The 23,334-nt window shown below is 39.4% G+C and overlaps 1 protein-coding gene across 1 annotated transcript in view; it reads right to left on the reverse strand.

The window, feature by feature from the left end:
- The window catches only part of PHLPP1 (PH domain and leucine rich repeat protein phosphatase 1), a 207,139-nt gene that overhangs the window by 102,341 nt on the left and 81,464 nt on the right, over positions 1-23,334 (reverse strand). The window contains exon 2 of the mRNA XM_065889414.1: positions 1,618-1,814. Within this exon, the coding sequence (XP_065745486.1) occupies positions 1,618-1,814 (197 nt within the window). The remainder of the gene's footprint in view (positions 1-1,617; positions 1,815-23,334) is intronic.

The following is a 23,334-nucleotide window of genomic DNA, read 5'->3' on the forward strand; positions in this document are numbered from 1 at the left end:
ATCCCCTGATTCCCCCCCACAAAATGTAATCTCTTCCACTTATCTTCCACCCTACTTTTTTGCACCTCTCGTAGAGCAGATATTGTTGTGTCCATCCTTCGTTTCCAGATAGTAATTATAAGTTATTCGAAGGCAGAGACGGTGACTTACCCATCTTGGTATTTCTGGGACGCCAAGCAAAGTGGCTTCCCCACAGAGGATATTTAATAAACAGTTATATTAAATTTGCCTATGCAAATGCCTAACACCAGAGAAGAAGGAAACAGATTGTTGACCTATCAGGGCATCAAACATTAAATATGCATTTTTAATGATGAGTTATGGAAGTAATAATGATGACTAAGTTTTCAGATCCATCCAAAGGACAAGATCTTCAGTAATAAACTATCACTAATGCTTCAATGCTCAGACAGAAGTTAAGAAGCCATGGTTTCAAAATGGGTGAATGAAATAGACCTAAACACACCTCACAGACTAGCCAAATCTATTTTTTTTAATGATCAAGTAACGATCAAGAAAAAAATTTTTAATATACCCCTGATTTCTAAAAACCCATTTCTTCATCCAAATTTACCTTTACCTTTATTAACAGATTATCATATCATTTAAAAATCAGGAAGTACTGACATATAATTATGGTAATGATACCCCTACCAGTGCTTGGAGTTTATAAATAAATCTGGCAAAGAAAAGAATGTAATACCTTCCTAAGCAATCTTGTTCTTTCTGTTGATATTTTATAAATGATAGGAATAAAACAGTTAACATGCCCAAAGAAAAGCAGCCAGTATGTTGGAAATATCTATCAGCTGTATCACAGGTTTTCTCTGAAATGAGTAGCATTTCAGGTTCAAAATTCATGACTAGCTATAGTGATAAACTAAAAGTACTAACCCCACTGGTCACTAAACACAAATAAACAGAGAGGTAAGGCAAAGCGGGATCACAGATTCCTGCTAGAGAGTCTAACCTTTGATAAGCACACCTGAATGATCCTAAGGTCATGGACTTGGGGATCACTGTACTATACTATAAAATACATGCTCACAATATCAAAAGGCATCTTCTCATAAATAATAATTTATCACCTACAGTCTGAAATATAACAGTGAAATTCTAGTTGCTCTATTTTCAGTCACATAGTTAAGGTGCATGTAATAAGAAGTGAACATAACCAGGGCTTCACGTGAGCCAATGGCATTGTTATTTTCCAAAACTCCACAAACCAAAAATGTCCACTGGTGGAGGCACAACAGGAATGATGAGTCAAAAACCATCTACCCCTGGGACTTCCCTGGTGGTCCAGTGGGTAAGACTCCACACTCCCAATGCAGGGGGCCTGGGTTTGATCCCTGGTCAGGGAACTAGATACTGCATGCACGCCACAACTAACAGCCCCCATGCTGCAACTAAAAGATCCCACGTGCCGCAATGAAGATCCTGCATGCTGCAATTAAGACCCAGCACAGCCAAAATAAATAAATACATAAATAGATTTTTTTAATTGAAACTCTTTAAAAAAAAAAAAACACCTACCCCTTATTACAGAAATGACTCAAAGTAAGCTTCTTAATGACACTGGGAAATCTGTTAGTATTTGGTTTGTTTTAAACTTACTTTCCCACCAATTAGTGGCAGAACATGCATCTTTCCGGTCAAGCTGTCTTTCACAGATGATACTATTAGGCAGGTCCCACACAGGATAACGTGGCGTCTGGTCCATCGGTTCACTGGCAACTGCATTTTGCCTTTACGGACATTATACATTCCTGAGAGCTGAATCCGTTCAGAGCTACCAGTGCTGTGAGGTTTTCCTGCAACAAACACAAGCAAACATTTTAGTCTTAAAGAAATGGGCTTTTTTGCTACTCATCAGCATACCAGATAAATTACTTGGACAACAGAGAATAATTATAGGTAAACAATCTAATTTATAATTGAGAGAATCTGAAACCTGCAGTAATGCAATTATGATAAGAACTACCAAATCTGCTCCACATGTACCTTTTAATATAGGTGAAGAAGAGTTTTTTCCTTAAAAAGCTTATAACCTAAGTTTTTTCTGCTATATCCTTCATAATTTAATCTTACATTTAAAACAGAAATGGCTTCAAGATTTTCATGAATGCGAGAGTTAATTTAAGTACACTAAGAAGAAAATATTATAGACTGATATAGAAAGATAACATTCAAGATCTAGCATTTAATGAAACTAATCAGTTTTAATGGAATTAGCCACTCATATTCTTCCTCCTACAGATATTTAATGTACATTTACTATTAAGGGGACAATTAAAAATGAATGACTTGGGCTTACCTGGTGGCGCAGTGGTTAAGAATCCACCTGCCAATGCAGGGGACACAGGTTCAAGCCCTGGTCCAGGAAGATCCCACATGCCATGGAGCAACTAAGCCCATGCGCCACAACTACTGAGCCTGCACTCTAGAGCCCGCGAGCCACAACTACTGAAGCCCGCACGCCTGGAGCCCGTGCTCCGCAACAAGAGAAGCCACCGCAATGAGAAGCCCACGCACCGCAATGAAGAGTAGATCCCGCTCACCACAACTAGAGAAAGCCGGTGCAGAGCAACGAAGACCCAACACAGCCAAAAATAAATAAATAAAATAAATAAATTTATTAAAAAAAAAAAAGAAATGGGCTTCCCTGGTGGCGCAGTGGTTGAGAGTCCGCCTGCCGATGCAGGGGACACGGGTTCGTGCCCCGGTCCGGGATGATCCCATGTGCTGCGGAGTGGCTGGGCCCGTGAGCCATGGCCGCTGAGCCTGCACATCCGGAGCCTGTGCTCCGCAACAGGATAGGCCACAGCATTGGGAGGCCCACGTACCACAAAACAAATAAATAAATAAAAACTAACATAAATGCCAAGTAGTTTTGGTAGATGTCTAATAGCTACTGGAGAAGGAAACAGGAAAAACAGCAGCACCAAAAATAGACCTCAAGAAGGTCCAAAAACTGTTTGAAGCCTCCCAATACACACCTTTGGGCAGAGATGTTTGCAAATAACAAAATCAGCATGTTTGAATTTCACTTCCTCTTTCTCCCAGTATATCAAAATGTTTTATGAAATAAATACTGTACACTGCATAAATTTGCTGGGGCTAGGCTAGAATGAAGTCTAAAAGTGGTCCACCTTTTTGAACCTGGGCCCAGCAAACAACTACACAGCTAGCATCTTCAGTGGAGAGCTCCACTGAGATGTTTGTCTACCAAATGCTAACACTCCCACAAAGGGATAGGAAACCCAGGAGACTTTCTTATAGATATGGCTTCCCAAAGGCTGCCAGTGATGGATCAGACCACAGTCATTCACTTGTCCCATTCTGCACAAGTTCATTTATACCCACAGAGAGAGATGCCCAGGCTCCCAGTCTAAGAGCTCCTCTCTACATTATAGTCTCACTTCCTGTAGAGAAGAAGTGGGACAGAAGGAGATTCAGAAAACTGAAAGGTACGTGCAAGGCTAAAAATAATGGACAACACATTTACAAAATCCAATTTCCATGACTATAATACACTAACATTCTTTAACAAGGGATCTGATCTAAATACTTACATACACACACACACACACACACACACACACACACACACACACTAATGAATGCAAAGAAGCAGGCATTTTATTCAGCCACATCAGAGAGTGGCTTCAAGGACACTTGTTAACCTGTCACATTTATAGAGATCTGTGATTTAATTAGAGACTGAAGAAAAAGACAACAGAGGTACATAAGCAACAGCCCTTCAATTCTCCAACTCCACAAAAATCCTAGAGAAAGCCCCAGAGCAAATTACCAGATAGAGGACTAAGGCTAGAAGGGATACATACGAGAAAAGTATGGAGACACCAACAGACACTGGCTTTTTAGTCCCTCTTTAGAAAAATTCCCAAGGGGCCTGAACAGTCCTGGAACCTAATGGTAAGATTAGTCTGTCCCTGCCCTAAACATCCCAGTCTGAACCAATGCCCACCAAATTAAAGTTGGATCCACTGTTGTAACTTTTCCTTTAGAAATATCCTACAGGTTTAAGGCATTTCTTATACGATCTGGGACGAAAGATGGACAGCAAAAGCAAGTATTTCAAGCTGAGAGAGAAACCTGAACACAACAGAGAATGATTTAAAACATGCTTTCCCTCTCTTACTCACTTGGCACGTGGCAATTTGATAAGATTTGACATATACACACCTATAAATGAGCTGGAAAATGAGTACACTGATCATCGCTAACAGTTTCTCGTGCCCACTGTGATCCCTCCCTCTCCCTCCCACCCCACCCCCCAGCCCCACCTAGGGCCTCCCATGCTCAGACGACTGCTGATCTGCTTTTTTGTCACTTTTTGTCCGTGTTGTTGAGTGTGCCAAGAGTTCATTCCTTTTTATTGCTGAGTAGTATTTCACTGCATGAATGTATCACATTTTGTTTAACCATTCATCTGCTGATAGACATTTGGACTGTTTCCACATTTTTTGCTTATCTTGACTGAAAACATTGGTATAAACATTCTTGTGTGGATATATCCTTTTATTTATTTTGGGTAAACACGTGGGACTGGAATGGCTGGGCTGTACTATTTGACATGTCCATCTCTAATGCAGGAGAGTTCCAGTTGCTCTACCTCCTTGTCAACACTTTTAGCTGTTCTAGTACACATGTAATGGTACCTCATTATAGATTAAATTTGCATTCTCCTAATGATGCTGATCATCTTCTCAAGAGCTTATTTGCAATTCACATACCTTCTTTGCTGAGGTGACTATTTCAAATCTTGTATCCAATTTTAACTGGATTGAGTTCCTCACATATTCTGAATACAAGTCCTTTGTCAAATGTGTAACTTGCATATATTTTCTCCCAGTCTGGCTTACTTTTTCTTTTTCTTGACAGTACTTTGGGAAAGCATAAGTTTTGATTTTAATGAAGTCCAAATATCTGATTTAGCTTTTACAATTAGTGTTTTTTGTGTTGTATTTAAGAACTCTCTGACAAACTCAAGGTCACTATAATTTTCTCCTGTGTTTTCTGCTGTAAGTTTCATAGGTTTAATTCTTACATTTAGGCCTATGATTAATTTCAAGTTAATTTTTGTACACAGCAAGAAATAAGTAGAGGTTCAGGAGGTTTTTGTTTTTGTTTTTTGACAAGTGGCTATCTAAATTATTCTACAACTTTCTGTTAAAAAGATTATCCATTGGGACTTCCCTGGTAGCACAGTGGTTAAGAATCCACCTGCCAATGCAGGGGACATGGGTTTGAGCCCTGGTCCAGGAAGATCCCACATGCTGCAAAGCAACTAAGCCCGTGAGCCACAACTACTGAGCCTGCATTCTGGAGCCCGTGAGCCACAACTACGGAGCCCGTGTACTGCAACTACTGAAGCCCGCGTGGCCTAGAGCCCGTGCTCCGCAACAAGAGAAGCCACTGCACTGAGTAGCCCTCACACCCCAAAGAAGAGTAGCCCCTGCTCGCTGCAACTAGAGAAAGCCCGTGGGCAGCAATGAAGATCCAACACAGCCAAAAATAAAAAATATAAATAAATAAATTTATTTTTAAAAAAAAAAGATTATCCATTCCCGCTGAAGTGCTTTGGCACCTGTATCAAAATTCTATTGACCATAGTTGGGTGGGTCAATTTCTTGATTCTTCCCATCCCACTCATCTATTTGTCTATCTTCGACCAATATCACAGTATCCTGATTACTGAATCTTTATAATTAGTCTTGAAATCAGGTAAAATGAGTCCTCTCCTGTGAAGAATGACAGCTTTACTTCTTCCACTGCAATCAGGGTGTCTTTTATTTCTTTTTCTTGCCTTGCTGCACAAGCTAGAACTTTCCATACAATAATGAACAGAACTAGTGAAAGCAGACATCCTTTCCGTTTTCCTAATCTTAGGGGAGTAGCATTCAGTTCTTAGAAATTTTTTTTTTTTTTTTTTTTTTTTGCAGTACAAGGGCCTCTCACTGTTTTGGCCTCCCCCGCTGCGGAGCACAGGCTCCGGACGCGCAGGCCCAGCGGCCACGGCCCACGGGCCCAGCTGCTCCGCGGCACATCGGATCCCCCCAGACTGGGGCACGAACCCACATCCACTGCATCAGCAGGCAGACTCTCAACCACTGCACCACCAGGGAAGCCCTAGCATTCAGTTCTTCACCATTAAGAACAACAAATTGGCACAGGGAACTATATTCAATAGTTCCAACCGATAATGGAAAAGAATCTGAAAAAGAATATATATATATATATATATATATATATATATATATATATATATATATATATATATATATATATAAACACATTCTGGGGGACTTCCCTGGTGGTGCAGTGGTTAAGAATCTGCCTGCCAATGCAGGAAACACGGGTTCAATCCCTGGTCCTGGAAGATCCCACATGCCACAGAGTAACTAAGCCTGTGCGCCACAACTACTGAGCCTGCACTCTAGAGCCCGTGAGCCACAACTGCTGAGCCTGCATGCTGCAACTACTGAAGCCTGCACACCTAGAGCCTGTGCTCTGCAACAAGAGAAGCCACCACAATGAGAAGCCCTCACACTGCAACAAAGAGTAGCCCCCGCTCACCGCAACCAGAGAAAGCCCACGTGCAGCAACAAAGACCCAACACAGCCCCAAATAAATAAATAAAAATTTTTAAATGGTTAAAAACATTCTGGATTTGGTGTCAGGGGCGAGGGTAATGCTGGCTTCATAGACTGAGCTGAAGAATTCTTTCCTCTACTTTTCTGGAATAATCTGGATGAAATTGGTAACATTTCATCCTTAAACATCTGGTCGAATTCCCCAGTGAAGACTTCTGGATCTGGAGTCTTGTTTTTTTCTGGTTTTTGTTTGTTTGTTTGTTTTCTGTTTTGTGTGTGGTGGGGGGAGAGTGTTTAACTATAAGTTCAATTTCTTTACTAGAGTTAGGGCTATGCTATTCCATTATCTAGATATTCTTTGTGGTTTGACTTCTTAAAAGTTTGTCCATTTCATTTAAGTTTTCATATAGTTGACATACAGTTGTTCACAATATTTCCTTATTATCCTTTTAATATCAATAAAAAACTGTAGTGATGTCACCTCTTTCATTCCTGATACTGGTAACGTACCTCTTCTTTTTTTTCTTCTGTTTTGTAAGTAAGTTCATTTGTATCTTTTTTTTTAATTCCACATATAAGCGATATTGTATGATATTTGTCTTTGTCTGGCTTACTTCACTTAGTATGATAATCTCTAGGTCCATCCATGTTGCTGCAAATGGCATTATTTCATTCTTTTTTATGGCTGAGTAATATTCCATTGTATGTGTGTATATATATATATATATATATATATATATATATACCGCATCTTCTTTAGCCATTCATCTGTTGATGGACATTTAGGTTGCTTCCATGTCTCGGCTACTGTAAACAGTGCCACAATGAACGTTGGGGTGCATATACATTTTTGAATTATGGTTTTCTCTGGATATATGCCCAGGAGTGGGATTGCAGGATCATATGGTAACTCTATTTTTAGTTTTTTAAAGAACCTCCATACTATTCTCCATAGTGGTTCTACCAATTTACATTCCCACCAATAGTGCAGGAAGGTTCCTTTTTCTCCACACTCTCTCCAGAATTTATTATTTGTAGACTTTTTGACCAGAGTGAGGTGATACCTCATTGTAGTCTTGATTTGCATTTCTCTAACGATTATCAATGTTGAGCATTTTTTCATATGTCTGTTGGCCATCTGTATGCCTTCTTTGGAGAAATGTCTATTTAGACCTTCTGCCCATTTTTTAATTGGGTTGTTTGGTTTTTTGGATATTGAGTTCTATGAGCTGTGTGTATATTTTGGTAATTAATCCCTTTCAGTCTGCATTGTTTGCAAATATTTTCTCCCATTCTGTAGGTTGCCTTTTGGTTTTGTTTATGGTTTCCTTCACTGTGCAAAAGCTTTTATGATTAATTAGGTCCCATTTGTTTATTTTTGTTTTCACTTCCATTACTCTAGGAGATGAACTTCTATCTTTTCTTGATCAGCTTAGATTAGAAGATTACCAATTTTATTTTTTATTTATTTTTTTCACATAAAAATGTTTATTATAATAATATTTTATAACTTTGTTTGGATTTATTATATCTTTTTTCTCATAAAAAACGGAGGGAGGAGCTTTTGTCTTTATTTTAAAGATAAGAATATTAAATAAAGTGTTTAAATTATTTTGTCCTATGTCACAAGTTGGTTTATACAGGACCAATATACAAAACTAGAGGATCAGATTATTCATTGTCTTTTTACTGCCCCATATTTCCTCCCAACAGTAGTTAGCAAAGAATACAACATTTGATCTTTATGAGTCATTCATCCTTTTTTTTTAAAAACACCTTTATTAGAGCATAACTGCTTCACAATGGTGTGTTAGTTTCTGCTTTATAACAAAGTGAATCAGCTATACATATATATCCCCCTATCTCCTCCCTCTTGCATTTCCCTCCCACCCTCCCTATTCCACCCCTCTAGGCGGTCACAAAGCACCGAGCTGATCTCCCTGTGCTATGCGGCTGCTTCCTACTAGCTATCTATTTTACATTTGGTAGTGTATATATGTCCATGCCACTCTCTCACTTCATCCCAGCTTACCCTTCCCCCTTCCTCCAATTTTATTAAACAACTCAAAGAACCAGGTTTTGGTTTCATTCTCTACTGTTTTTCTGTTTATGGTTTCATTTATATCTGTTCTTATCATTGTTTCTCTTACTAATTTTAGGATTAATTTTTGCTTATTTTTTCTATTTTTTTAATGTGGAAACTGAGGTCACTGACTTGAGGCTTTTCTTTTTTATTAATATAGGCATTTAAGTGCTATAAACTTCCTTCTAAGTACTGCTTTAGCTGCATTCCACAAATTCTGGTATGTTGTGGTTTCAGGTTACTAATCGTTTCTCTCCAGTGTTTAATCTACTGTTAATTGCATCCAGTGTACTTCTCATCTCTAGAAGTTCAATTTGGCTATATGTGGGTACATACTTATATACACATATATGTATATATCTTCCATGTCACTCCTTAATATGCCTTTTTTTACCTTCATGACTATATGAAACAATTATAATAGCTGCTTAAGTGTCCCTGTCAACTAATTCTATCATCTGTATCACTTCTGTGTCAGTTTTATTTTATCATTTTCTCTTATGGGTCTTATTTTCCTGCTTCTTTGCACACCTGGTAATTTTTGTTTGGATGCTAGTCATTAGGAGTTTTATCTTGTTGAGTGCTGGATATTTTTGTATTTATATGAATATTATGGAGTTTTGTTCTGGGACACAATTAAGTTAGTTGAAAACAGTTTGGTTCATACCAGGCTTGCTCTCTGGGATTTGTCATATAAGACCAGAGTAGCCTTAAGTCTAGATTTTTTTTTTTTTTTTTTTTTTTGCGGTACGTGGGCCTCTCACTGTTGTGGCCTCTCCCGTTGCGGAGCACAGGCTCCGGACGCGCAGGCTCAGCAGCCATGGCTCACGGGCCCAGCCGCTCCGCGGCATGTGGGATCCTCCCGGACCGGGGCACGAACCCGTGTCCCGAACCCGTGTCCCCTGCATCAGCAGGCGGACTCCCAACCACTGCGCCACCAGAGAAGCCCTTAAGTCTAGATTTATAATACCAATATTAGCAAGCAACACTCTAACTGACATCCTCTAAATTATAAGATTCTCCAGTCTGGCTGGTAGGAGCATGAACTTTGCCTGGCCCTGTGTGAGGTTCAAGGTTTATTCCCTCTGCTCCTTTTCAGTGTTTTTAAACCCCAGCCTCACATAGTTTCTTCTTCACATAAATGACTGATCAGCACTCAGCTGAAGGCTCAATGATGACTCCTTGCACATGTCCAGGACTCTCTGAGCAGCTCTTTTCTCTCCAGCACTCTACTCTGTACACTCAAACTGCTTAGCTTCAATGGACTCCCAGCTCCGTCTCCTGAACTGTGCATACCAGGCTCTGCCTGGGTTCCTCCTCCCTACAACTTAATCCTGGAACTCTTTCCCACCGTCAGTAAGATGATACAGGTTTAGGGTTGTTTTAATCTGTTTCCTTTCTCTCAAGGAGCACATCTGTTGTGGGATTTTGTGTCTTGTGCTGCCTGATGCCCAATGTCTAAAAGCTGTTTCATATATTTCATCTGATTTTTAGTTGTTTCTTCTTTTAGGTTAAAGAGTAAATGCAGTCGCTGTTACTCTATCTTGGCTGGAACCAAGTGCCAAATATTTAAATTTAATTCTTTCTCATACATACCGTTCACTTTTATAGATTACAAAAGTATTTTTCACATAATTAAAGATTTTCTTTAAAGTGTGGGTTCTCAATATATTCCTGTATTCAGAAATTCAGAGAAACCCTGTGGGACCAATGGACTAGAAGAGCTATCTGCTCTTGTCCAAAAATAGCTCCAAACTTCAGTATTATCATAGTTCTTTGACTCTTCTTTTCCAATTATTGACAGTAATTAGTATATAAGCAACTTCTAATTTACTGCCTTACTTTACATTCAATCCTAAAACAATAGGCCTAAAGTTAGCTCTCTACCCTCTTTCAAAGTAAAGGTCTAAACTTTGTGGTCTTTTCCTCCACTCAGAGGGCCTTCTTGACTTGCATATTTATAAGTATTAATCTAAATAGTTCAGTCTTCTGAACGATTCACTTCTGGTTAAGCTGGGTGTCACTATACTACCTTTCAAAAACAAATGTAAAAAGAATAATGCATAGTTCATTAATCTCTCTACACTGTCGCAAATATTAGAACTTCAACCTTAACGGATATAACTAAGATAACTGGATAGACCTACTCTGACAGAAAAATCCTGAGAATTCTAAAATAACCTCCTTTGTTGACTCAGGTGGGAGTAGGACAGATTGTTGTAACAGTTGCTTCAGACAGAGTGGTTTTTAGAAGTATGGTCCCAAGACCAGTAGTACCAGAATCACCTGGAAACTTATTAGAAATGCAAATTCTCAGGCCTCACCCTAGAAGTACAGAATTGGCATCTCTGAGGATGAAGCCCAGTAATCTGTATTTTAACAAGCCCTATATATATAAACAGCAGTCTGGATCAAAGAACAGAGATCGTTGTGATGATCAGAAAAACCCCTCCATTTTTAAAAATAAGAGTTTGGGTTTTTGCTCGTTTCTTTTCTTTTTCTTCTCTCTTCTCCTTCTCTTCTCTTCTGTAGTTTAAAGCCTAAACTTGGTGGGAGGGAGACGCAAGAGGGAGGGGATATGGGGATATATGTATACGTATAGCTGATTCACTTTGTTATACAGCAGAAACTAACACAACACTGTAAAGCAATTATACTCCAAGAAAGATGTTAAAAAAAAAAAAGACTAAACTTAAATGTTATTCCTCAAGATGAGAGAATTTCAGCTTTGAGGAGGAGTGAAGAATATAATAAAACATCACTTCTTTGGATCTTACTAACTTAGAATTTTGACCAGGAGCTTCTGAAATTAAGTCTACTCATGTTTTATCTTTCATAAGGGAATTTTATTAAATAAATGAATAAACATGATTAGAAGAGAAGTCTTTATTTAAGGAAAACTACAGTCCATTCTGCTACAATATGTTTCATTAATACTAATTAATTCATTTATGATCATAAATAGGGGAATGAAGTCAGTATAATATGCATAGTATTGGTCCATAAGGATTAGGCACGGGGAGCCAGAATATTGGGAGTGGAATTATAACTTTCAAAAACAAAGGAAAAAAGTCCATGGTAAGTGCAGTCTCAATGTCCACAAGCCAACATTTCTACTCTTATGTAATTGTGCATTTTTAATACTCCCTAATATTGTGTCTGTAACTTCCGGACACAAGTTACCTGCCTAGGCTGCCCAGGTTATCCCCTGAGGTATCCATTATTATTTTTGTTAGTATTTTGGTTATAAAGATGCTTGGACTTAGAGTCCTGCCACTCTCCAACTCTATTTTCCCATAAACACTTTTATTTTTAATTTTCAACTTTGGAGAACATGAGAAGTTTCGGGAACATACATAGTAGCAGAAACACCTGCTTTAACTAGAAGACCACTGAACAACACAGAAATAAGTACAAATTTGGTTGTTGCCAATTACATGTCTTTGCCAAATATATCCTAGTGTCTATCTGTGGTAGTTTGAAAATATGTCCACAAATTTTTTTTAATTCTTCCCTTCAAAGGTGGAGCCCAATCCCATTCCCTTTGCTTGTGGACTGTACTTAGCGACTAGCTTCTAATAAATAGAATGTAGCAGACTCAATGGCTGCTGTAAATTCTGAAACCAGGTCATAAAAGGCAAATAGCTTCCACCTTACCCCCTCTAGGATCACTCCCTCTGAGGAAGCCAGCTGCCATGCGGACACCCTAGGGACCCTATGAAAAGGCCAACAGGTGAGGAACTGAAACTTCCTGCCAACAGCCAAAAGGGAACTGAGGCCTCTTCAGAAGCCAGGTGAGCAAGCCATACTGGAAAGATCCTCCAGTCCTTGTCAAGCCCCTAGATCCTCCAGTCCCTGTCAAGAGAACTGTGCCCCTAGGACATCTTGGCTGCAAACTTCGTGATAATCTCTAGCCAGAACTACCCAGCTAAGTCACTCCAGAATTCCTGACTCAGAGAAATTATAAGACAATAAATGTGTGCTGTTTGAAGCCACTGAGTTTTTAGGCAATAACTAATACAACTTTACTGTGTTGGTTTCACTTAGTTCTATTTACCTGAACATAGTGAAACATTAATAACCTACATTTCCCTAAAATAATCTACAAAAATATTTACAGGACTTTGGATAACCTAGTGAGGGTTTAGTGTAATCCAAAATAATAAAAACAATAATAAGAACAGCACGTTAAGCAATCACAATGTCAAAAACTTGAAAGAATGAAAGTATTCATGATAATACAGCACCAAAAAGTAAGAAAGTCTGATCAGTACATAAGACATAGTGGAAGAATTTACCATGTCCCTGGAGCTGAAAATGGTCAGGAGTAAGTGAGAACACTCAACTCTCACCTCACCTTCTCTACCTTTAGAGCTTAGATTGATAAAACTATAAAGCATGTTTCTTATTGCATATAAATCCTTAAATCCTTCTCGACTACCTGAAGTGTCAGAAAGACTGAATTAAATTATTTGCCCAGGTTCATTTCAAGAGCTGGCAGAAGGATTTAGACGACCCCATAACAAAGGTCCAGAGACCTGAGCGTTGAACTGGCAGCTGGGAATTTTGTCTCAGAGCTGAAAGTCGAAGCAAGCTCAGCAAGGTGTGCTGCCAGGAGCTTTGAAACAGATTTAAGACTAGTTGCTTTTAGCTGATGGAAATGACAACCAGCTGCTAAATATATTTGGGAGACGGTTAATTTACGCATCACATCAAAATATACAAAGTCAACTGCCCAGTAAATCTTGCTTCTTACTGACGACAGCTACTCAATCTGATAAGGTTTATTTATGCCTCCCAAATTAGTGTAGACCCTTATCCCTGAGAAATGTCATGCCCTGAACCTTTCTCTAATCTCTAAGTTCTTGAATACCACCAGAGCTTATAATTCCCCCTATAATATTCATGAAAACAGTGCCTGGAAAATGTGCGCTACCCCTCCACACTCGTACAGATTATGTAAACACAGGGCCAAAGTAATTTTTTAAAAATCCACCAAAGCAAACTCTAATACAAACTACAGTAAAATTATCCATAAATTTTAAAACTCTGAAAAATCAAATAAAGATAATTACTATGACTATACATTGTGTGTAACGATATTAAATTAAACGATAACTTAAACGACATTAAATTAAATTAAAATGCTGAAAGGAAATGCTGCATGAAGACAAGCTACAACGGAGGGCCTCAGACTTTAGCATGCACCAAAACCACCAGGAAGGCCTTGCTATAAACAGACTGCAAGGCTCCACCACCCAGAGTTTCTGACTCAGTAATTCTGGGTGGAGGCCCGAGATTTTGCTGATGTTGCAGGTCTGAGGACCACAATTTGAGACCCACTGAGATACAGTATCAGGTTAACAATGCCTTTTTGACCTGGTGGATCATCTGCGTTTGATTAACACTGACCAAAGAAGCAGGTGAATCAATCTGGGGAAAAGATGAGAGAGGCAGCTGGGAATGAACTAGAAAGCCGGTGCTGCCTTTTACACTCCCCTCCTCCCTCCTTCCTTCCTGCACCTCCTGTCCTCGCAGGGAACTAGATTCATTGCCTAGGCACCTTTAAAGTTCCTTCCACTCCATCATCAAAATTATCCCTTAGTTATCTGATCCGATGCTCATGTCTCTTCATGGGACATATATTTAGAGAAGGTATTTTCTTCAAATGTGGGTTTCATCACAATTTTGCATTCCAGAGACTACAACCTTTCCCTGCTTTATGAGCTTCTTCAGCTCAGTTCCAGAGCACTATATGGCTAGCTGGTGTGGCCTCCCCTCATTAACTTCATATTTGGCAAAAATACACATTTGAAAGACTTTATCAAATCAACCTGCACCTGTCAGTTCAATGTCTTCACCATCTGTTACTTCCCAGAAATGGCAGTCTCATCTTTCCTGTGCATGACCAGACCATACCTTAAGAGCCTTTTCAACATTCTCTTGAGATTTCTTTCTCATCTGATGAACATTTTTTTCCTTGGCTACAACAATCACCGAAACAGTTTCACTAACTTTTTTGTTGTCATTTCCAGTATAATGAATGGTAGACTTGTTCAGGTCCATACGTTTGTTAAACTTCTACCACATTTGACATTCTTAAATTACCTACACCTTCTATTTTCTGGCTAAAAACCCTCCCTTCGGTAGACTTCAGAATTTTCATCACCTGCTTTCCCAGCTGCCTTTATTTCTGTGGTAGTTCTCCACAAAGAATAATGGCATAAGGCACAAGCATTAAAGCATAAAACACCATTTGTGAGGAGAAACAGCTGAACTTCACTGAAATGATGAGGCTGGGCAGCAGGCCTCAGGGTAGGTTCGATTCAAATTTGTGCCCCAGAAAAACTGCAAATTACTATATATCATGAGGTTTTAGAGGCCTCAGGAATCACTAAATCTTAAATCTGAGAATGCCTAATGGTCAGTATACCCCTATTTACTCTAACTGCTCCCAAAAGAATAAACAGCACACTCACTACCTCCTGTAGATACAAATTGGGACTTGTGTCAGAGGTGATGCACACTGCTGTGCGTGTGGAAATCAGGATGATGAAGCGAGACAGCTCCACAGCTCCAGCTGAATCAAGTCTTCACTGTGACATGATTGTATTAGGAGTGCTGGAACGTTCTAGCCAGCCACCCACACACATGCAAACACTAAAACAAAAATTCTAAAATCAAGCATGAGTAATTTTTGGATAATCCACACCACTATTCCTCTCTCCTAAGACATAGTAAAAAACAAAACAAAAAAACTATATTTCAGTTTGCTTTGCCTAGAAGAACAGACTTCAGCCAAGGTGACTTGACAAGGTAACAAAGAACAATATCTACACAATCACGTAAGATGCAATGTGATTCAAAATTCTTTTCCACAGTGGTTCTCTCTGAGAGATGGGGTTAGAGTTTACTTTCCACTTTATAATACATACTGATAACGTGTAATTTGACTTTTAAAAACAAAAACAAAGATTTCAAAAGCAAAACAACTTCCGAAAAACCTTATTTTCCCCTACTCTCTACTGCATTAGATAACATTCATTTGACTACCTACCCATTTCCCTACAAGGTTGATTACACCAAAGATGATGAGTCTAGATTCAGAAGTTCTAAAACTGTCCTTAAACTATTTTGTACAAACATAACCTCAGAAATGTCTAAAACTCACCCATTCCAAATAGATGAGAATTCCTCAACTTATTAGAAATCTCTAAAAAAAAAATTATAAAACCTCCCACATTTAACCCACTCCTATGATTTACTTATAGGAAACTTCAAGATCTTTATTTTAAACTATCTCAGAATCACACACAAAATCCACTATGGGGCTTCCCTGGTGGCACAGTGGTTGAGAGTCCGCCTGCCGATGCAGGGGATGCGGGTTCGTGCCCCGGTCCGGGAAGATCCCACATGCCGTGGAGCGGCTGGGCCCGTGAGCCATGGCCGCTGAGCCTGCGCGTCTGGAGCCTGTGCTCCGCAACGGGAAAGGCCACAGCAGTGAGAGGCCCGCGTACCGCAAAAAAAAAAAAAAACCCACTATGTTTCCACTTAAATTTTTTCAATTATTATTTTGAGTACAACTCTATCATCAAAAGTTTAAAAGAAAGGGGAGTTAAAAACAAGAAAATAAACATAATCCTACTTTCTTCCCAGTATTATAAATATTTTGCTGAATTTTTTCAGTTTCTTTTAAAATTTGCAAATCATTTACATACATATAATCATAACATGCCCAGCATTTTATATCCTGCTTTATTTAGCCTCCTATTGTATCATACACTTTCCCAAGTTCTCCGCCTTTCTATTTAAAAGACTTGCAAGATACTCCATAGAACTATCCTTTGTTTTCTCATTTCTTCATTACTGATAATTGTTTCTTAATTTTCATTCTATGAATTGCTAAATCAAAGTTCATGACTTTTTTTGTTTTTGTTTTTTGCGGTACGCGGGCCTCTCACTGTTGTGGCCCCTCCCGTTTCGGAGCACAGGCTCCGGAAGCGCAGGCACAGCGGCCATGGCTCACGGGCCCAGCCGTTCCGCGGCACGCGGAATCCTCCCGGACCGGGGCACAAACCCGCGTCCCCTGCATCGGCAGGCGGACTCTCAACCACTGCGCCACCAGGGAAGCCCATGACTTTTTTTTACAACTCCTAATCCCTCTTCAATATCACCAGTTGTCCCTAGCCAGCAACTATAAATCAGCTATAAATCAAAATAAGCATGTTTCTACTACTGAATACTTTTCCCAAAGAAATGAGTAAGCTTTCCAGACATCCCAAGAACAAGTGAAAGAAAAAAATAGCACACTAAGCCATTTAATTAATAAAAATGAACCTATATCCACCACCCACAATGAAAGTAGGTTTCACATTGTTGATACCAGTAGTTGTGTTTGAATAAGACATGTGAAGTCACTACTTCTCAAATAATGATTAAAAGAAAATAGACTAAAAAGTAAACAAAAAAATCTATAATTTTCTAGTGAAAACTTTCGTATTTGTACACAAATAAGCATTCTAATTTCATCTAGGACTCCATACTGTTTTTCCCCTCTACTCCCAACCCTGCAAAAGAACAGCTTTTCACTAGCTGGGAAAAGTCAGAGGGAGAGGTTACTCTGCCTTAAGTTACTAACTGATCGTGATTCTCAAGAGCAGCAAAACACCTAGCAATGAAAAAAAAGCATTTCCAGACAACTACAATGAAAAGGAAAGAGCTGTAATTGACTAGCATGAATTTTACAGCCCTTGCTATCATAAAAGCTATTAAGTCTTTCAGATCTAAGATACGGATTTAATTCCTTGGTAACCAAAGAATTTATTCACAAGTAAGTCTTTTGATTTTCAAAGGGATCAAGAACCCCAGAACTTCAGTCTTCCTGGGCTTCAGAGTTCCTCCAACTACAACATCCCTTGGCCTGTAGATTCCAGAGTAGGCCAAACACACAGTCTACTACTAGGTGTGGCTCTTTCCAAAGTGCAGGTCCAAAGCCCAGCACAATATCTCCAATAGCCTAAGTGCTCTACAAGCACCTGCTGCATAGACAAAAACACTATGTTTAGGCCAGAGAAAACAGCCAGTTCTCAACATACACAGCAAATTACAAAAAGTATACAATCAATAGCTATGTGTTTGGGAAAAACAAAGGACAGGAGAGAAAATAGGTGGCTCAAAACCAACTTCCTAGTCTCTAAGAATCTATAGTTTATATTACAGAGGAAAACATTTGCCTGGAATTATCAGCCAAATAATTCAAGCTTCTTCTCTAGAAACATAAAGTTTTCTTTTTTTTAAGGAAAGGGGGTATTATCAATAGGCAAACGAAAGTCATTCAGCTGAATTAGTTACAGTATACATGCAGTTTTGAAAAAAATAGCCTGTCATTTTCATCATAAAGTATATTATGAGTATGATGATAAACCAATACACATATAAACATTCAAACAAAGTAGGTCTGATAAAAGGATGAGTAACAGGGATCACACCAGGAAGAATCAGAAATGAGGATAAATGAAGATTTGTGTTTACAACAGGGATAATGTCCATTTATCATTTTTAGTATCCCTGGAAATTAGAGAGCAAAATCTGCCTCCAAAACTTGCTGACAATAGAAAGGAAGTATTTGCTAGCTCATTCTCCAGACTATAAATAAAGCGGCCAGTAAAACAAAAACTTTTTTTTTTTTAAATAAATTTATTTTATTTATTTATTTTAGGCTGTGTTGGGTCTTTGTTGCTGTGCACGGGCTTTCTCTACTCTTCGTTGTGGTGCACGGGCTCCTCATTGCGGTGGCTTCTCTTGTTGCAGAGCATGGGCTCTAGGCTCACGGGCTTCAGTAGTTGTGGCACGCGGGCCTGAGTAGTTGTGGCTTACAGCTCTAGAGTACAGGCTCAGTAGTTGTGGCACACGTGCTTCGTTGCTCCGCGCGCGGCCTGTGGGATCTTCCTGGACCAAGGCTCGAACCTGTGTCTCCTGCATTGGCAGGTGGATCTTTAACCACTGCGCCACGAGGGAAGCCCAGAAAAACAAAAACTTTTGAGAAACATGAATTTCCAGGTACTATGGAACCTTATACCAGAAATGTAAAAGTCAGCTTTTCCTTTTCACCATGATTTATAGAAGCAATATATTATTGCAATGGATTTATTTACAATTATATTGCAATTCCAGGTCATACTTTTCATTCCTAAATTATCAAAGAGAAGTTTTAATTTTAGCAGGGCAATAAATTATAAAATGTCATTACTGGGACTTCCCTGGTGGTCCAGTGGTTAAGAATCTGCCTTCCAATGCAGGGAACGCGGTTAGATCCCTAGTCAGGGAACTAAGATCCCACATGCCACAGGGCAACTAAGCCTACGTGTCACAACTACTGAGCCCGCATGCCACAAGTAGAGAGTCCACATGCCACAACTACTGAGCCTGCGTGCCACAACTAGAGAGAAGCCTGTGCGCCACAACAAAGAGCCTGTGTGCCACAACTAAGACCTGATGTGGCCAATAATAAATAAATAATAAAATGCCATTACTCAAAACACCCAGGGGAGTTTGAGAGGAATGACTTAGAACATTTGCTGGAAAAACCTATATCGCACATCCAAAATAATAAAACAAAAGAAAAGCTTCATGGCTACAAAATATATTAAGATAATTTTTAAAATATGAATGAACCAAAATGCTATTTTGCATATACTAGCATATTTACATATGCTATTTTGGAAGAGACTGGCTGTATGTTCAACAATCCCATTTCATCTTCCTGGACACACAACAATAACTACATTTCTCAGCCTCTCTTGGAATTCAGGTAGAGTCATGCAACTGGTTCTGGCCAAGAAAAGCGTGGCCTATACCCCCCGCCCGTGCTCCTTCACTGGCTCCCCACCCACTGACCAGCTGGATGAAGATGGTGCGAGAAGAACTCTCTGAGGAGACTCGAGGGGATGGTGAACCACAAGATGGAAGGAGCCCAGGTCTCTGAGTCCCTTGGCTTGGCGCTGCATGACTAGAAACATCAGCAACGGACTTGACCATGAGAACAAAAGAAACATGTATTATGTTAAAGCATAAGATCAGTACGTTGGTTCTTGCATAGCTAGAATTTCCCTAACACAGTTATATTCAAATCAAAATTTCACCCTAACTGGAATTGAAATAAACTGCTGTCATATCCCATGAGCAAACTCTAGAACTGGGTACCCCAACAAGCACAAGCAGGTGGTCAAGCTTCCATCCTTCTTCCGAGATACAAGGGAAAACAGCTGTGATCAGTCATGCTGCCTATCACAGGGAGGGGCATATGAACGTGATGCTCTCGCACTTCTTACAGTCACCACAATGGCAGCCAGTTATCAAGAAGAGTGACTCTGAGAGGCAGCTTAAAAAGCAGGGAGAGTGGCTCTGAAAACAGCAAATGATCTATCTTTCATTTCAATGAAAATCAGTCTTAGAATCATAAACCGTTAGTTGCCTAGGGCTACCATAACAAACTACCACAAATTGGATGCCTTAAAACAACAGAAATTTATTTTCTCACAGTTCTGGAGTCTGAAAGTTTGAAATCAAGGTGTTAGTGGGGTTGGTTCCTTCTGCAGGCTTTGAGGGAGCAGGTGCCCTATGCCTCTCTCCTCGCTTCTGGTGGTCGTAGGCAATCCTTGACATTCCCTGGCTTGTGCAACATCTTAAACCCCATCTTCACATCACCTTCTCTGTGTATCCTCTTCTTTTAAGCACAAACAGTCATTGGATTTAGGGCCCACTTTAATCCAGTTTGACCGCATCTTACTAATTAAATCTGCAACAACCCTAAGGTCACATTCTGAGGTTCTGGGTGGACATGAATTTTGGAAGGACACCTACTACACTTTTGATATCTGATCTAAACAAATCTAATATTCTCTGATTTTATAGTTTTTTAAATTTATAGTACTACCTTTTTCAGTATTATCAGAGTACATTTTCAATATACTCATTTTACAAAATACTCAGTTTTACAAAACTCATTTAATCATGAAGTATCACCTAAGATCAAGCAATTCTTGTTAGCAGAGCTCCAAAAAGAATGCTAGGCACAATACAGCATTTTGACTTTTAAATTTTAAAGGTAAAAATGCCCCAGCAAACAAAAGTATCATGTCTCTAAGCATTATATGTGGAAATTCAAACTACTGAAAGAGACATGAAGCATTCCATGACTTTTGTCTGTAGCAGGGCAATGGCTTGGCTAAAGTCCAACAATCAGTACATTAGTAGACTGACAGTGTTAGCACTTCACTTCCCTCTGAGTTAAACAAACCTCATTGTTTATTTAACTGTCTTCAAGACACTACAAAAGGACTTAAAACCCATGAAGATTAACCCTGAAGACTATCACAGTCTTACATATTTTTTTCAACAATTTTATATATTTTTGCTGCCTACTCACAACTCCAAATAAAGCTGGCATCCATCGATTAAAAAAACCAACTGGGGCTTCCCTGGTGGCGCAGTGGTTGAGAGTCCGCCTGCCGATTCAGGGGACGCGGGTTTGTGCCCCGGTCCGGGAGGATCCCACATGCTGCGGAGCGGCTGGGCCTGTGGGCCATGGCCGCTGAGCCTGCGCATCCAGAGCCTATGCTCCGCAACGGGAGAGGCCACAACAGTGAGAAGCCCGGGTACCGCAAAAAAAAAAAAAAAAAAAAAAAAACAACCAACTGGAGGGTGAACTAAAATGCCAACACAGGTACAAATGATGTGTACATTAGTTGTAAAACACTAAACAGAAGATACTTATTTAGCATACACACTCATTTAACCAACATCCAGGGTAAAAAAATCACCAAAAAGTGGTACCCAAGATTCAATTAGTTGTACGATGTGCTGAGAAATGCCAAAAAAATTTTTAATCACTTAAATGTATTCAAGGTCATCACTACAAATCTAACACTCTCACTACCTTGTATCAGCAACTGTATACACATAAAAGTAGAAAAGTCATCCTCAATTTCCCTCTCTCCCTCATTATCCTCAGCAAATCTTATCACCTCTGTCCCCTAAATATAGCTGAATCTAACAGCTGTCATCTTTTGCCGATAGAACAACCAACTCCCAATTAGTTCCCTTGCTTCCACTCTCTCAGTCACTGTGGCAGCCATCCACATCCTCTGCTGTGAGTTGAACTGCATTTCCCAAAAAGATATGTTCAAGTCCTAACCCCTGGTACCTGTGAATGCAACCTTATATGGAAATAGGGTCTTTGCAGATGCAATCAAGTTAAGATAAGGTCGTATTGGATTAGAGTGGGTCCTAATGACTAGTGTTCCTTATAAGAAGAGGGACATTTGGACACAGTCACATAGAAGGAAAATGGCCATGTGACAACAGAGGTAGAGACTGGAGTGATGCAGTTGCAAAGCTAAGGAACACCAAGGATTGCCAGAAACCACCAGAAGCTAGGAAAAATAAATCCTCCCTCAGAGCCTTGAGGGGGAGCACGTATAGCCTCCAAAACTATGAAAGAACAAATTTCTCCAGTTTGTGGTAGTTTGTTACAACAGCCCCAGGAAACAGGTGTTGGCAGAGCTGCGCTCCCTCCAGAGGTTTTGGGGAGAATTTGTTCCTTGCTTCTAGCTTCTGGAGGCTGTCAGTATTCCTTGGCTTGTAGTCACGTAACTCCACTCTCCATCTCTGTCTTCACATCTTCTCTGTGTGTCTCAAATCTCCCTTCACTCTCCCTTATCAGAACACTTGTGGATTAGAATCAGGGTCCTCTTGGACAATCCAGGATAATCATCCTATGTTAAAATCCTTAGCTTAATCACGTTAGCACGAGAACAGGCTGGGTAACCTAGACACTCCACTGCACCAGCGCATCCCAGGGCTTTGTGCTGTTGACTGGACAACTGCTACTACGTCTGTGCTGGTTCTGTACAGTCTTTCACCTACAAACAACATATAGCCTCTGAGTCCACAGTCAAGTACACAAGTAAAATTAAACCAAAAACAAAATTGTGTGTTTTTGTTCATACCTTGGGTATTGATTTTCCGTTTCTCATGGATTTAGAAAGGAAAATAAAATGTCTTTAACTTAATATATAGAACAGATTTCTCACAGTTTTAAATAAAGGCTAATAATAAATACATTACTATTACTTTAAATAAAATATAAATATTTAAGTAAAAATGAGAACTAAGAAGGTTAAGATTGGATTGAAAGTTAGGAAACCTGAATTCTAGAGCTGGCTTTGCCACTAACTGGCTCTATGTCTTTAGATAAGTCACTTTACTTCTCTAGGCCTTTATTCTCTCAAATGCGGATAGAAAATGGGAAAATCAGATTAGATCACTGGTTACCAAACTGTGTCCTCAGTGGTCTTAAGTCCCATCTTTCTCTCAATTCAACTCCTAATAAAGCAGTTTTCTATTTAAAAGGAAGTCATCTGAATAATATTTCCTTTAAAGAAAGGGCTCTTAGGGGAAAACACACACAGATTATTAAGGATCCTTCTTGGTACAAAGTTGTAGCTTCCTAAGATTTACATATTAACCATTCCTCAGATATTCTTTTAATCATGTGTGTTTAGGGTGGCTCCCTAGTCTTCCTTACTTTTGTAAATAATGGCGATAGTTCCTTCGGTGTTGTTATACCTT

Source organism: Phocoena phocoena, chromosome 13 (genome assembly GCF_963924675.1).
Source record: "Phocoena phocoena chromosome 13, mPhoPho1.1, whole genome shotgun sequence".
NCBI classification, from domain to species: domain Eukaryota; kingdom Metazoa; phylum Chordata; class Mammalia; order Artiodactyla; family Phocoenidae; genus Phocoena; species Phocoena phocoena.